Source organism: Crinia signifera, chromosome 7 (assembly GCF_055691185.1).
Source record: "Crinia signifera chromosome 7, ASM5569118v1, whole genome shotgun sequence".
Lineage (NCBI taxonomy): Eukaryota > Metazoa > Chordata > Amphibia > Anura > Myobatrachidae > Crinia > Crinia signifera.
In genome coordinates, this window is record NC_139223.1 from 182,184,916 (window position 1) to 182,202,368 (window position 17,453).

Genomic DNA, 17,453 nt, shown 5'->3' on the forward strand with positions numbered 1-17,453 from the left:
TTTTGATGATTTGCGTGTTACACTTCGTTATTACAGCATTGCTTTCCCATTGGTACACCAGGTCCGGCCTCCCACCGTGCCCCCGGCAAGCGTGCTGACGGGAGATGACGTCATCCTGCGGCGCCTCCCCGGCTGACGCCGGCGTGGACACGAACGGAGCCAGACCCTATTTAGGTAAGCTTTATGTCACCTGTACTTTGTTCTTTGCTGCACCTTGATAAAAAAACCCAAGGGTTTTGAAACGTCGGATTCATATGCCGCCTGTCTGCCTCGTTATTTCTGAGTGCCGCCGCACACCCACCCTGATATATATATATGAAAAGACAAAAAGAAGGAGCGCACAGATGAGCAGATAATATATCAATCCTTTACTAAAAGAAATAAGGCTCACATACAATTAAAATAGCACTTATCAGCGTGGGACACCTCACACAGCAAATGCGGCGTAACAGGTCATGGTACGTCAGTCAGAAGGAACCAAGGCAGCGGCAGCGTCTCCACGATACAGGCAATGGGATTCAGACACAGCATGTCAGAAGAGACACACCCCAACGCGTTTCGTCATCTAGGACTTCGTCAGGAGTCGTGTCCATTGGTAAGTATTGCAGGGTATATATACAAAGCAAAATTACAATTGAGCGTCTACAGCTGATGCATAATTAAAGCCAAATCTGCTACTTAACCATCAGTATACGTAGATAAGCACATAAGGAGAGTACAAAAAGAAATGTATAATTAACAGATTCAGACTCGGGAGAAAAATATCAATCCCGAACTGAAATTACAAGAATTTAATACATATACAATATAATATACTGATAAAAAAACATATACATCATATATAAAACACAAATACAAACAGATATTAATATCACATCTAAAAATCATTATATCAATGGAGATCTTTGTATATCCACACCTAACCATAATGGGGGAAATTTACTAATATGGATTCGTAGAAAAAAGGTGTATTCGTAGGGAGAAATACACCTTTTTTTTACGAATTTGTATTTTCGGGATTTACTATCCCGAAAATACAACAATTCGTAGTCCTAAAGATGGAACATTTGTATTTGTATTTACAAATACGAATGTCTACACCATCGATAGGATACGACAGAAATCACCATTCAAGAGAATTGTGGTTCCTGATTTACTAAGCAGCCGTATAGAAAATACGGCTGCTTTTGTCCACGAAAATACGGCAGAAAAATAGAACACCATTTTCCTGTCGTATTTGCTTTAAGCCTGCACGGATCCGTCAGATCCGTGCAGGCTGCGGTGTAAAAATAAAAAAATAAACGGCGTGGGGTCCCCCCCACAGCCGAAACCAGCACCAGGCTGACGGAGCCTGGAGCCGGTAATTAAAAATCAGGGAACCCGACAAATAGGGGTTCCCTGATTTTTAACAACCAGCCCCAGGCTCCTGCTCTGGGGCTGGTTCCCAAAATACGGGTAACAAAATGATTGGGGGTCCCCCATATTTTAAGAACCAGCCACAGGCAAAACCAGCCAGCAGGGTAATGCCACAGCCGGGGGGAGACTTTTTATGCAAGTCCCTCCGGCCAAAGCATTCAGCCCTACCGACCAGTTAGCCTGGCCAGGGGCCCTGGGGGAGTCGGGACCCCCCAATGAAGGGGTCCCCCCCCTCCAGGACTTACCTGACCAGGCTGAAGCCTGGTACTGTCCCCGATGCCCCTGGGCGGTGGGCATCGGGCTGATTATGGTGTAAAAAAAAAAGATAAAACTATTGTTTTTTACTGTGGCACTACAAGTGCCATCAAGCTGGGACTTGGAGAACCACAAGTCCCAGCCTGCTGGGCATTAAAGGGCCCGCTGGCACTTGTAGTTCCACAGTTAAAAAAATAGTACACAAAACACACTGACACACATTTTAAATAAAAGTTTAATACACACATCACAAACACACTGATACTTACCTATCTTGATCCCGTCGGTAGGTCGCTGGCTCTGGTGTCGGCGGCTCTGGTGTCGGCGGCTCCAGTGTCGGCGGCTCCGGGTCGGCGGCTCCGAGGTCGGCGTCCTGTCTGAAGAAAATCCATGTTTGACCTGTGGAAGTAAATCCTACTCACCAGGTCCTCCATGGATGGTCTTCTGTCTTCTCTCTTCTTTTCCAGGACTTATTTCTTTCTTCTGTCTTCTTTCTTTACGCTGCCGGCAGCTCACGGGACTTTCAGAGCTGGAGAGATGTTGCCTCCTCGACGTCTGGACTAAGAATGAATTCTAGCCAATCAGGAGCCGCCTAGTGGCCAATCAGGAGCCAAGTCGGCTCCTGATTGGCTAGAATTCATTCTTAGTCCAGACATCGAGGAGGCAACATCTCTCCAGCTCTGAAAGTCCCGTGAGCTGCCGGCAGCGTAAAGAAAGAAGACAGAAGACAGAAGAAAGAAATAAGTCCTGGAAAAGAAGAGAGAAGACAGAAGACTATCCATGGAGGACCTGGTGAGTAGGATTTACTTCCACAGGACCAACATGGATTTTCTCCAGACAGGACGCCGACCTCGGAGCCGCCGACCCGGAGCCGCCGATGCTGGAGCCGCCGACACCGGAGCCGCCGACACCAGAGCCAGCGACCTACCGACTGGATCAAGATAGGTAAGTATCAGTGTGTTTGTGATGTGTGTATTAAACTTTTATTTTAAATGTGTGTCAGTGTGTTTTGTGTACTATTTTTTTAACTGTGGAACTACAAGTGCCAGCGGGCCCTTAATGCCCAGCAGGCTGGGACTTGTGGTTCTCCAAGTCCCAGCTTGCTGGCACTTGTAGTGCCACAGTAAAAAACAATAGTTTTATCTTTTTTTTTTTTACACCATAATCAGCCCGATGCCCACCGCCCAGGGGCATCGGGGACATTACCAGGCTTCAGCCTGGTCAGGTAAGTCCTGGAGGGAGGGGACCCCTTCATTGGGTGGGTCCCCACTCCCCCAGGGCCCCTGGCCAGGCTGACTGGTCGGTAGGGCTGAATGCTTTGGCCGGGGGGACTTGCATAAAAAGTCTCCCCCCGGCTGTGGCATTACCCTGCTGGCTGGTTTTTCCTGGGGCTGGTTCTTAAAATACGGGGGACCCCCAGTCATTTTGTCCCCCGTATTTTGGGAACCAGCCCCAGAGCAGGAGCCTGGGGCTGGTTGTTAAAAATCAGGGAACCCCTATTTGTCGGGTTCCCTGATTTTTTATTACCGGCTCCAGGCTCCGTCAGCCTGGTGCTGGTTTCGGCTGTGGGGGGGACCCCACGCCGTTTTTTTTTCCATTTATTTATTTTTTTTTTATTTTTTTTTACACCTTGCAGCCTGCACGGATCTGACTGATCCGTGCAGACTGCTACAAATAATTCGTATTAGCAGCCTTATATATGGCCGCTAATACGAATTGTTACACCATCAGAGGGTTACAAAGCAGTCGTATATGACTGCTTTGTAATTTCCCCTCCGGAACACGACTTTGCATACGACTGAAACAGTCGTATGCAGCCGTAGGGGAAATACCAATACGAAAAACTAGGTTTTTCATATTGGTAAATGTCCCCCTATAATGCAGAAAGAGAAACCTATTTTGCAAAGACATTTTTCTAAAACATTTCTTTAAAAAACAGAATATACAATTATTTAATTATCATATAGCTATATGTTTCGAGAGTTTTAATCAATTATTAAGGAAATCCTATATAGAAAAAAGAGAAGAAAGAGTTACACATATACTGTATATAGGCAAGTAACCTAATTCACATATTATTACAAATACTAAAGTGCTACAGTCATAATAATTCTGGAAAAGGTGCAGGAGAGTTCAGTTGTGCTCACCAAATTCTGGTACACTCCTCCCCCTTTTTTCCAGCGCCCTATTCTGCCAAAAGGGCCCTTATTGAAGGCCTGTCTACATTGGAATTTTACAAAGTCCTTTCCGAACTCTGTTTGATTCTTACAAAGAATTTTAAAAGATTGTTTTTACAACATACCGCATTCTACCGTGTACCCCTGAGGAAGTCTCTTCGGAGACGAAACGCGTCGGGTCATTTCCTTGCGGTTCACAAGAATATGAATTTGTAAATGTCATACATTTGTATTTTTAATAAATGTGATTTAATTATTACTCTACCTATCTGCTTGAAACTTGAGCACACAATAAGGTGGTGGGAATTCCTACAGCGCCCTCTACATCTTTTTTTCTCGTGTCTTGTCCCTCATCTCCCACTAACAGGGGGGATTTTGTAGAGGTTGGCCGCTATCTAGTATTGGAAGCGCATTCAGGGTCAAACCCCCACGTGTAGTCATAATAATGTATTAAACATTATAATCAGGATAAATCCTAAAAGGATATTCTCAATATCAAACAGTACTCGACTATTTGAAAAAATGAATGAATAAAATCTCATTATATTGACTCATGTAGTAGGGTGATAAGCATATATACATACAAGAAGAGGGACACGGTGTCGGCATTAATCCACACGGCGCCAGTATCAAGACCCCCACTATCGGCACAGCGCAGGAGGATCACCTCATACAACAACGCTGAACCAGTGAGGAATCAAAAGACCGACGCTTCAGTGTAGAAAAGGTATAATGTCGACAATGAACACGCCTCCTGACGAAGTCCTAGATGACGAAACGTGTTGGGGTGTGTCTCTTCTGACATGCTGTGTCTGAATCCCATCGCCTGTATCGTGGAGACGCTGCCGCTGCCTTGGTTCCATCTGACTGACGTACCATGACCTGTTACGCCGCATGTGCTGTGTGAGGTGTCCCACGCTGATAAGTGCTATTTTAATTGTATGTGAGCCTTATTTCTTTTAGTAAAGGATTGATATATTATCTGCTCATTTGTGCGCTCCTTCTTTTTGTCCTTTCCTGCATGAACTTGGTAGGGGTTGGGCATACCCCATTTGGAGTTGAGCTGCACCTGGATACCTTTGGAATTTTGAAGAAAATTGGGACTGGACTGTTTTATCCTTGTGAGGACTTTGCGCATAATTGACTATTGTGTGTGTATATATATATATATATATATATATATATATATATATATATATATATAAAATATATTTTTGAATCATACATTAGTATGAACAACAATAGCCTAAATGATGCATGTTACATAAATAGAAAGCAAACTATTAACTGGAAAAATAGTAAATATAATCATTCCAGTAAACAGAATAAAGATGATATCCCCTCAGTTCTCTGGATAACCTTTCATTATACTACAGGGAAACTATGTGGCTAATTACCTGATGGACGAACAGAAGCGAGACCCTCTGTACTGCCTGGACAACAACCACTCACACATGATCCTGGTGGATAATGGATCCCGTGGGCACCCAACGATTGAGGCCGAGCTCCGAGAGTCGCTGGAGAAATACATCTCTGAACTTAATGTTCCTGGTATGGGAGTTATAGGAAGGAGATAGAGAAAGGCTACCGCACTAGGACTTACTTATGTCATTTGCTATAAAAGCCTAAAAATTGAAAGATACCTTTTATGCACTTGATCGCATCTGATCCAGTTGTGAGTGGGGTACGCTACTCTTTCCTTAAAGCTTCTTACACCTTGGGGTGTTTGTTGAATTTGGACGCACTACACTATATACCCTTTTCTCTCTTCTCTTTTATATGAGCTATACTTCTGAAAAGAAGATTGGGGCTATTGCCTCACTTTGTGGGACATCACTCAAGGATACGGACTTGAGAACCTTTTTGCATAAACTTTCTCGAATGCTATACAACATCCTAGTTTAGGATATCACATAGATTTACAAATGATATACAGTAAATATGTGCCTTGGTGCAATGCATGATTAAAGTTTGGAAAGTATTTTAGGATTTGTGTAATTAACAGCACAAATATGAAACGTGAGTGTGCAGATGCATGTCTCCTCATATGCCACAGCAGTCTGATTTGAATATACAGATATACCGCTTTCAGACCGCACTCTAGACCCAGGTTATTGCCGTGTCCTTGCTGTCCCAACACGAGTCGAGGTGCCAGGTCCCGTTCACAGTATGGAGGAGGCAAGTGCTGCCTCCTCCCAAGCCCCCAGTGATACGCCACCGCTCAGCTTCACCCCGTGTGACGTCACCGACACGACAATAAACCAGGTCGGTGTTGGAGCTTTCAGACCGCATATGCCGTGTCGCTCTGGGGATGGGACCCTTGTCCTACTCCCAGGTGCGACACGGCATTTGCGGTCTGAAATGGTATAAGTGGTTTTCTCTAAACCACAGGTGGTTTGTGTCTCTTCCATTCACTCTGTGGATTGTATCCAATTTATGGTGGTTTGAAAATCACTTGTTAATTTAGGGGCGTTGTGTTCTATACAGAGCAGTGCCATGCACAGATGATACTGTTGCATTGAGAGAACTTAGACAAATGGGGCCAAATGTAATAGGGTGAGAGTTTCAGAAAGTGAGAGATTTTGGGAGAGTTTTCCCATTTGTTTTAAAGAGGCAATCATTGACAATGCAAAACCGGATTGATTTTGCCATGTAATTGATTGCTGCTTTAAAAAAAACTCTCCCAAAATCTCTCACTTTCTGAAACTCTCACCCTATTACATTTGGCCCCTGGAGTCATCTGTCTTTGTTCTGCGTCATTACAAATCTGACACTGTTTCTCCGCAGATTCTAATTATGGTGGAAAAATCCCTATTGTATGTTTGGCTCAAGGAGGCGGGAAGGAGACATTGAAGGTACGGATAATACAGATAAGTCATAAACATATATTGAAAGGTTTTTATTTTACTTCTAAAAACGCTTGTGTCTGGCACAGAGATGGCTGCCTTTAAGGTTGGGCTATTGGGCAATCATTCTGTTATAGAGGATATCTGCTGTTCTGCTGAAAATGTGTAAGAGCTGGGAGGCTGGTGAGCACCGTGCGCTCCCCCACAGTACAGTATCCACCTCATACCAATTCCTGTGTTTCCTGAGATATATGCGGAAAGATGGCTTATGCACAGAAGATAGCCTACATCTTTCCTATTACATCTACAGAAAGATGGCACAGCTGGATGAGTATCGGAATGGGCAGGCACTGCTTGGACAGCTATGGGAACAGTAGATCCTGGGTGTAGGGTGTGTGGTGCTTGGCCACCCTGGACTTGGCACACCCTGATAGATAGCCCACTGGTTTGTAACTATTCTGCCTCTGTGCCATGTGATTCTGACTTGCCGGCTTCTCTTACAACATTTCATTTCATTTCAGAGTTTGGACAACCTGTCTGTCACTTAAAAAATGACTTCCTTTACTAGTTGAAAACACAGGACAGAGGTGGATTTAGACCCCGTGGGGCCCTGCTCATACAATCCATAGAACTATATTTTGCTGCAGTTTGCAGTGGATGAGACCATTTTGTGTGTTTAAATAGTTTTTGGGACCTACTGGGCCAGTGGGCAGGCCCCTAGGTTGCCTTGTGGAGGGATCGAGCTGGTGCACAAACATTAATCGCAAATGAGAAATGGGAGATGTTATCAGTGGGGTGGATCCATGTCCCTACAAGGCGGCAGAAACAAGTTGGATAACTAAAGTCAGACCACACCCCTTTCATCTTAGCATTGGCTGCTACCCTTATCATGCAGTGACACCTTGGTGCCCTCACTGCTATTTGTAGCTAGTATGAATGTTCTGAATTTGCATTACTGAAAAGCAATAGGAGAGGAACTGATCAGACACAAAGGCCCTTAATCTGGTTCACTTGCAAAGGCAAATTCCTTCTCAAATGGACAAAACCATGTGCACTGCAGGGGAGCAGATGTAACGTGCAGAGAGAGTTAGATTTGGGTGAGTTATTTTGTTTCTGTGCAGGGAAAATATTGACTGCTTTATTTTTACACTGCAATATAGATCTCACTTGGAAGTAAAAACCCAACCCAAATCTAACTCTCTGCACAAGTTTCATCTGCCCCACCTGCAGTGCACATGGTTTTGTCTATTTGAGAAGGAATTTATCTTTGCGAATGTACCAGAATAAGGGCAAAATTCTCCTCTGAATATTTCCATAGGATCTCTCCCTGGTACTCACCAATCCCACTTGCTTGTTTAACAGACCACATGCGCAGAGGTCCCCAGAAACGTAAAGTAAAGTGATCACTTGTCCAATAACACACAAAAAAGGGAAAATTTATGGATTGACTCTATGCGCTATACCTTCGCTGAGGGATATAGAGGAGAGTGAGGGTCACTTACCCTCACCAGACAGTGAACAAATATGGAAAGAAATTACCAATATATCCCCTAAGCGCTGGTAGAAGTATAATCCTTTTCCTCTCAGATGGTTACCCAAAAAGAGAAAAAAAAGGAGTACAATAGTGTAATACAGTTTTTATACACAATGTAAATATGAATGTTAGCAGGTTCGTTTTGATATGACTCGTACCCTTTCCATATGTCTACTAATTTGTAGACAGTAGCGTTTTGTAAGGGGGCGGTCACGTCACCGGTGCATCAAGCTTGTATCTTGACCCGTAAAGAGAAGAAGAAAACTGGATGGTGCAATACAGTTTTATTCACTTAAAATATATACATAAAAGAAACAGCGGGATGGACTCTCACCAAATTGTGTGGTCCACACACAAAGATGCAGACTGCAAGATGTTGTTACAAATGTGGAGGATCCCAGGCGTCCCTGATCGTCTCCCAGGTTCCAGTCTCACCCAGCTGCTCTCTCCAATACCCAACGCGTTTCGAAACACACTGTTTCTTTATCAAGGCATATGGAGACCTTCAACTGATACCTCTATTTATACCCCTATACATTATACCTAATGCCAGACATGGAGTTTACCTACTAGCTAATACATTACACAAACATTATAGGGAACATACACAGTCCGTTTCTTGTCTTTTCTTAGACTCGCGGTAAAATGCCGCTACTTCCGGGTTCCTGGTTGACGCGATACCGGAAGTGACGCTTGCGTTCCATCTCGCGTACTTCCGGTTCCGTTTTGCGTTCCAAATGCCGGGAGCTTTGTGATGGTAATGTTGTTTGCGTTCCAAGTCCTGTGCTGCGTGTCAAATGCCAGGAACTTGTCTTGGAAGCATTGTGTATCGTAGGTCCCGCATCACTTTACAGGATTTTAATTATAACATCCCGTTTCCTCGTTTAAAGTGCCAAAGTGAGAGAAATAATGTAAAAAAAGGGAGGTATTAGTATGTTAATAAAAATACATGAAATACAATACATATATTCATTTTAAAAAATGTATAAAAAATGATTTAAAATACATTTAAAAAATATACAGTTAAAAAATTAAAAAGCTTTTTGTTATGGAAAATGTGCAAAAGATATATATGGGAGGGTTTGGGTTACATGAACCATTTAAGCTCAAAGTCTTTGTTAAGACCTTCTGGTAATAAAGTATTAAAGTTAAAAATCATTGACATTTCATTTTTTGCCAATCTAGAGCTCATGTCTCCTCCCCTCCTGTTCTGTTCTACTTTCTTTAATATATAAAAAAATTTAATACAACTAACGTCACAGTTATGAGTTGACTTAAAGTGCGAAGAAAGTGCATGTACTTCTAGGCCTTTTTTAATATTGCGAACGTGTTCGCCTATTCTCACCTTAAAGGCTCTACTTGTTCTACCTATGTAGAATTTGGAACACGTGCATTCTATGGCATAAATAACATTACAGGAGTGGCATGTTAAAAATTCCTTAATGGTATGTTTTTTGCCATTGATCAAAATTTCTGTAATTTTAGGGCCAAAAGTGTTTTTCACATTTTTGCACCCGGTACAAGCCCCACATCTATAAAAACCCACAGAACTAATAGAGGATTTTTTTGGTGAAATAGGGTGGAGACTTTTTACCAGTTTGGTTTTGAGGTTAGGTGCTCTTCTAAAAACGCACTTCGGAATAGGAGGAATTTCTTTGCCTATGATCGGATCTTTTTTTAATATATCCCAGTGTTTGCCAATTATTCTTTTTACTTCTTTATGTTGGGATGAAAAATTGGTAGTGAAGGACCATTTGAAATTATCGTTTTTATTGCATTGGTTTTCTTTTGGCTTGAACAGTGTTTCTCTATCCAGGTCTTGTACCAATGCCAATGACTGGTTCACCTTTGTCACTTCATAACCACTTTTAATAAAACGGTCCTTCATCTCGTTTGCCTGATTTTTGAATACACTCTGTTCTGTACAGTTTCTGCGCAGGCGTTTAAATTGACCTGCTGGAATTAACTCTAACCATCTGTCTAAATGACAGCTATTCCTACTGATGTAGGCTTGTGAGTCAGTAGGTTTAATGTAATTTTTTGTTTTCAGTACATGATCTTCAACATAGATGACAATATCCAGAAAGTTCACATTTTCATTACTTATATTGAAAGTTAGTTTAATACCTTTATCATTCTCATTGAGAGATTGGCAGAAGGAGTCTAAATTTTCCCGATCACCTCTCCAGATGAAGAGGAGAGCTATGTAGCGCCGCCAGGACACCAGGTTTGCCCCGTATGGGTGGTGGGACCAAACTTGGTCGGTCTACCACTCACCCATAAAGATGTTGGCATAACTGGGGGCAAACCTGGTGCCCATGGCGGTGCCTCTCCTCTGCATATAGTAATCCTCTTTGAATAAAAAATAATTGTTGTACAGGATTAATTCAATAGCATCTATGACAAAGGATTGTAGATCCTTATTCATTTCTGATCTTGATAATGCTCTTTTGCTGGCCTCTATACCATGTCTGTGATCAATTATGGTATAGAGGGACGTAACGTCCGCTGTAACCAGGAAACAGTCATCTTGCCATTCGATGGTTTTGAGGAATGTGATGACATTGGTTGTATCCTTTAAGTGGGATCGGTTTTTAACAACAAGAGGTTGTAGTTGGACATCAATGTATAACGACAGGTTAGAGGTTACAGAATCCACCCCCGAAATAATTGGTCTTCCGGGGGGACATGTCGGATTTTTGTGGACTTTGGGGAGGACATAAATTGTAGGCACAATTGGGTATTCAATATTTAAAAATTTTAATTCATCCTCTGTTATGATTGATTTTTTGTGATATTTTTCAGTTAGAGTTTTAAGTAAATCACTGACTTTTTGGGTTGGATCTATCCTTAGCTTTTTATAGGTTTCCCCATCTTCTAACTGTCTTATTATCTCTTTTTCATAGTCTATTTTGTTGAGGAGGACTATGCCCCCCCCCTTTGTCACTCGGTTTTATTACTAGATTTTTATCCTCTTGTAATGATTTTAGTCCTTTTCTTTCCTTGAACGTTAAATTTTTATTTTTAATCTGGTTGTCTAAATGTCTTATATCGTCCATTACCATGGTATTAAATGAATCCAGGAAACACCCTTTCAAATAAGATGGATAAAATTTTGATTTCTGCTTGAAACTAATCTCATTTGGATCATAATCTTCTTGATCCTTGTCATGAAAAAATTTTCTGAGTGTAAGTTTCCTTAAAATTTTTTGTAAATCAATGAAGAAGTCAAATTGATTCATCATTGTTGATGGACAAAATTTAAGTCCTTTTTCCAACAGTGCACGTTCCTCTTGTAGTAGGAGGTGATCACTGAGATTAAAAATTTTGATTATTCCTGAATCATTAGTCGTAACTGTATTACTGGTGTCTTTTAATTTGGAGGTTTTAGATTTTCTCAAGATTTGTTTCTTAAGTTTTTGTTTTAACTTTAATTTTAGTTTATCTCCTCCTCTTTTCCCTCTCTTTTTCAGGGTATGTGTTATCTCGGGTTGAAAGATGGACGGCGCTGGCCTAAAAAATTATTTGTGTGACCAGAGTTTTCCCGTCTCTCTTCCAACCCTGAGAATCGATTGTAAGTGGAGACATTGGAATCATATCTAAAAAGCTCCCGGCATTTGGAACGCTGTCACACGTAGCCGCGACGGAGCGCGGCGGGTACAGTACTCACCCGTCCGCGCCCGCCGCCGGCTAGCGTGTGCAGGCTCCGGTCTGCGGTGTGCGGGTAGCGGCAGCTCTGGGTAGGGATGGCAGCAGTAGTGGTGCCGGGAGGCCGGCGTCGCCATCTTGGTTGAGGGCAGGAGACAGATTGGCCCAGAGTGGAGGTTCCCTCCTCATCCTGTGCTGACAGCCAATGGCAGCCATCCCCTGGGGATATAGGGGATCTGCCTAGGCTGTTCAGTGTCAGTGCAATGAGTCTTTGGAGTCATTCACAACTCCTAGCTGATTCCCGGATCCTGGCTCTTTCTCTCCTGACTCTGGTGCCTTGCTCCCTGCATCTTGCTACAAGGAAGTTTTCTCCTGACACCAATGCTGCAAGTCCTACCTAGTGCTTGTTCCTGCTTGTGTCCCAGAATTACCCTGCACAGCTTCCCGCTGTCCTCCTTCATACAACTCATTCATTCCATCATCTTTCAGTCATCCGGATCCATTTCTTCTGTCATCAAATCAACCTCCTTCCGGATCCTCATCTATGTACTCTGGCTCACCAAGTATACGTTTCCAGATTTCCCTGCCCGTTATTAGTATTGTGCTGGACTCTATTTAATTTATTCCAACTGTCACTTAAAGAAGTATTTGAGTGAAGTTTATCATTTATGAAATCCGTTATTAAACCTGCACGTTTCAATCCTACTCCTCCTGGTCCGTCTCCGGTTCCTGTGCACCACACGACTCCATCCAGCCCTTTAGCCGTGACAGTTTGCACTGACCCGATGGAATCGGGTGAAGCACAGGCCTCCATGACGGATGTTCTTCAAGGCATCATGGCTCGATTGGAACAAGTAGAGACTACCCAGCGTCAAGTGGCTCAATTTCTCCAGACCTTGTCATCACCTCAGGCGGCTCCCTCAGTTTCAGCAGCACCAACCTCCGGAGCTTCGGCCCCTGCTGCTCCCCCTGGGCCAGCTGCTCCTCACCAGCTACACCTGTCAACCCCCAGTAAATATGACGGGTCCCCGAGGGGGTGTCGAGGATTCCTGAATCAATGTGACGTCCATTTTACCCTCCAGCCTTCCAATTTCCCCTCTCCCAAGACTCGGGTGGCTTACATCGTGTCCCTACTGGCGGGTCCAGCCCTGGAGTGGGTGTCCCCCCTTTGGGAGCGTGCGGATCCCATCCTCAATAACTATGAAGAATTTGTGGCCTCCTTCCGTCGCATCTTCGACGAGCCTGGCAGAGTGTCCTCCGCAGCCACGGAGATCCTAAGGATTCGTCAGGGCAGTCGCCCAGTGGGACAATATGTCGTACAATTTCAAACCCTGGCTTCCGAACTCAGATGGAACGAAGAGGCTCTCGTTTCTGCCTTCTGGAACGGCCTAGCCGGGCGCATCAAGGACGAGTTAGCAACTCGCGATTCTCCTTCCACCCTGGCTGAACTCATTTCATTATGTAACAAAGTCGATCTGCGACTCCAAGAACGCCAACTTGAGAGGAATCGCTCTGATCGCCTTCGCCCTCGATTTCCTTCCAATGTCGCACCAGCCTCCAAACCAACCCCGCCTCCTGCGGTGTCAACAGATGAGCCCATGCAAATCAACCGCTCCCGTCTCTCTCTCGAAGAGAAGTCCCGAAGACGGCGAGAGAATCTATGCATGTACTGTGGCTCCTCAGCTCACTTATTGGATTCCTGCCCGCTGCGGCCGGGAAACGACCGCTCCTAATCTCCCCGAGGGAGGTCCGATTAGGAGTCTTGCTTCCATCTCCCTCTTCTTCTGATTCCACCATTCCGGTTACCCTTGTGTGTCCCCAAGGGAGAAAAAGAGTTCAGGCCCTATTGGACTCTGGAGCAGCGGGAAACTTCCTTTCTTCTTCTTTTGTTACCCAACATGCCCTGCCTGTGCAACCCCTGGATCACTCGCTGGTCCTCACTGCAGTGGATGGGAGTCGAATTCGTAGTGGACAAATCACCCATCAGACCACCCCGGTGACACTGCTCATAGGAGCTCTACATCAAGAGACCCTCGAATTCTTCATTCTTCCACAGTCCTCACACCAAATGGTCCTGGGCCTTCCCTGGCTCTCCAAACATAACCCACACATCGATTGGACCAATATGGAGGTCAAGGCCTGGGGAACAGATTGCCAGTCTACTTGCATTCCTCAGATCCTTCCGGTCTACCAGACCCATCCACAACGTGAGGGTAACTGTCCTTCATCCTCTTCAGCTCCACCCTTGTCGATACCCGCACCATATCGTTCATTTACAGATGTATTCAGTAAAGGTGGTGCCGACACCCTGCCTCCTCACCGTCCTTGGGACTGCCCGATAGAGCTGGTGGCCGGAAAATTCCCTCCTCGTGGCCGCATCTATCCTCTGTCGCTACCTGAGACTGAGGCCATGTCCTCGTACATTCAAGAGAACTTAAACAAAGGTTTCATTCGACCATCTACTTCTCCGGCCGGGGCCGGGTTTTTCTTTGTGAAAAAGAAAGATGGCGGTCTTCGGCCATGTATCGACTATAGGGGCCTGAACGACATCACCATTAAAAACCGCTATCCCTTACCCCTTATCGCAGAACTATTCGACAAGATCAGAGGGGCAGCAATCTTTACTAAATTGGACCTGCGAGGGGCCTACAATTTGATCCGGATCCGTCCAGGTGACGAGTGGAAGACGGCTTTTAACACGCGCGACGGCCACTATGAATACCTGGTGATGCCCTTCGGCCTTTGTAACGCCCCCGCTGTCTTCCAACAGTTTGTAAATGATATCTTTCGGGACTTGCTGTACCACTCCATCGTAGTCTATCTAGACGATATACTCATCTTCTCTCCAAATCTCCAACTTCACAGACAGACAGTGTCCGAAGTCCTACGACGTCTTCGCCAAAATCAACTGTTCTGCAAGTTGGAAAAGTGCGTTTTTGAGGTCACGTCCATTCCATTCTTGGGTCACATTCTCTCCGCCACTGGGATAGAAATGGACCCAGAGAAGGTGAGAGCCATCCAAGACTGGGCAGCCCCCACAACACTCAAAGGAATTCAGAGATTCCTAGGCTTCTCAAACTATTACCGGCGATTTATCCGGAACTTCTCTACCATCGCTGCTCCCCTCACTGCTCTCACTTGCAAGGGAGCTGATCCAAGCCGATGGTCGCCAGAAGCATCCTCTGCCTTCCAGCAGTTAAAGAGAGCATTCATGACGGCACCAATCCTCCTCCAACCAGACCTCGACAGGCCCTTCATTCTCGAGGTGGACGCATCCTCGGAAGGGATCGGGGCCATCTTGTCACAAAAAGGTGAGGATCAAGAATTACACCCTTGTGCCTTCCTCTCCAAAAAATTCCTCCCAGCAGAGAAGAATTACCCCATCGGGGAACAGGAGTTGCTTGCAGTCAAAACTGCGTTAGAGGAGTGGCGATACCTTCTGGAGGGGGCACGACATAAGATCACCGTGTATTCAGACCACAAAAATCTGTCCTTTCTTAAACAGGCTCAGTGCCTTACTGCCCGCCAAGCCCGTTGGGCCATGTTTTTTGAACGCTTTGATTTCCAAATTAAATTCCGACCTGGAACCACGAATACTAAGGCAGACGCTCTATCCCGCTCCTTTGAGACGACCTCTGACCTAGAGACACCTCCTCGTCCAATCCTCGATCCGCTGGTCTTCGCCCAAGTAACCGTACAGCCATCTCCTCCTCCAGGTAAAACGTTCGTTCCCCCCGAACTTCGCAAGAAAATATTGTCATGGGCACATTCTTCCCGCTTCGCAGGGCACGCAGGAGCACAAAAGACCTTGATGTTCCTGTCACGTTCTTATTGGTGGCCAACCATCCGCCACGACGTAACCAACTTCGTTGCCTCTTGTGTAAGATGTGCTCAGCATAAAGTGCCCAGAACAACTCCCGCTGGTCCTCTCCGCCCTCTAACCATTCCCACAGAACCATGGACCCATCTGTCAATGGACTTCATTTGCGAACTACCTCCCTCAAAAGGTCATACCGCAATCTGGGTAGTGGTCGACCGATTCTCGAAAATGGTCCATTTTTTCCCACTAAAAGGTCTCCCCTCTGCTCCAGTACTGGCTCAGCTATTCATCTCAACCATTTTTAAACTTCACGGACTGCCCAAAGAGATTGTATCCGACCGCGGAGTACAGTTCGTTGCAAAGTTCTGGAGAGCTCTCTGTGCCGCGGTACAGGTCAAACTCAAGTTTTCCACTGCCTTTCATCCCCAGACCAACGGCCAGACAGAACGGGTGAATCAAGACTTGGAGGCCTTTATCCGACTGTTTGTCTCATCTTCCCAAGATGACTGGGTGGATCTTCTCCCGTGGGCAGAATATATGCATAACAACTCCTATCACTCTTCCTCCGGAACCACCCCCTTCTTTACAGTATTCGGCAAACATCCACGATCTCCGGATTTCTCAGAATTATCCTCTTCCGAAGTTCCTGCAGCAACCACTTCATTACAACGCTTTGCTAAAATCTGGTCGGATGTCCACACCGCTCTTCTTAAATCTTCCGCCCGATACAAGAGGATGGCAGACAGGAAAAGAAGGGCAGCGCCCAGATTGAAAGTCGGAGACCGGGTATGGCTGTCTACCCGCCATATACGCCTCCGTCTGCCCTCTATGAAGCTGGCTCCCCGGTTCATTGGGCCATACCCTATCATCCAAGTCATTAATCCTGTCGCTTATAGACTTCAACTTCCTCCTTCCCTAAGGATTTCGAATTCCTTCCATGTGTCCCTCCTCAAGCCTTTAAGGTTGAACTCTTATCAAAAGAAGATTCCCAAACCGCCCAAGATTAACTCCGAAAGTGGGGCTGAATTCGAGGTAAGACGCATTATAGACTCTCGTTGCCGCAATTCTCGTACCCAGTATCTGGTGGAATGGGTTGGGTTTGGTCCCGAAGAGAACTCTTGGGTGGATTCCATTGATTTGCACGCTCCAAAACTGGTAAAGCAATTTCTCCAGAGAAATCCGCACAAGGCCCATAGGCGCCCTGGGGTCACCCTGAAAAGGGGGGGTACTGTCACACGTAGCCGCGACGGAGCGCGGCGGGTACAGTACTCACCCGTCCGCGCCCGCCGCCGGCTAGCGTGTGCAGGCTCCGGTCTGCGGTGTGCGGGTAGCGGCAGCTCTGGGTAGGGATGGCAGCAGTAGTGGTGCCGGGAGGCCGGCGTCGCCATCTTGGTTGAGGGCAGGAGACAGATTGGCCCAGAGTGGAGGTTCCCTCCTCATCCTGTGCTGACAGCCAATGGCAGCCATCCCCTGGGGATATAGGGGATCTGCCTAGGCTGTTCAGTGTCAGTGCAATGAGTCTTTGGAGTCATTCACAACTCCTAGCTGATTCCCGGATCCTGGCTCTTTCTCTCCTGACTCTGGTGCCTTGCTCCCTGCATCTTGCTACAAGGAAGTTTTCTCCTGACACCAATGCTGCAAGTCCTACCTAGTGCTTGTTCCTGCTTGTGTCCCAGAATTACCCTGCACAGCTTCCCGCTGTCCTCCTTCATACAACTCATTCATTCCATCATCTTTCAGTCATCCGGATCCATTTC

The 17,453-nt window shown here is 45.4% G+C and overlaps 1 protein-coding gene across 1 annotated transcript in view; it reads left to right on the forward strand.

Annotated features, from left to right (window-relative positions):
- Nucleotides 1-17,453, forward strand: part of LOC146021314 (transient receptor potential cation channel subfamily M member 8-like) — a 65,658-nt gene that overhangs the window by 11,126 nt on the left and 37,079 nt on the right. The window contains exons 6-7 of the mRNA XM_083155108.1: nucleotides 5,225-5,399; nucleotides 6,636-6,703. Coding sequence (XP_083011234.1) covers nucleotides 5,225-5,399; nucleotides 6,636-6,703 — 243 coding nt within the window. The remainder of the gene's footprint in view (nucleotides 1-5,224; nucleotides 5,400-6,635; nucleotides 6,704-17,453) is intronic.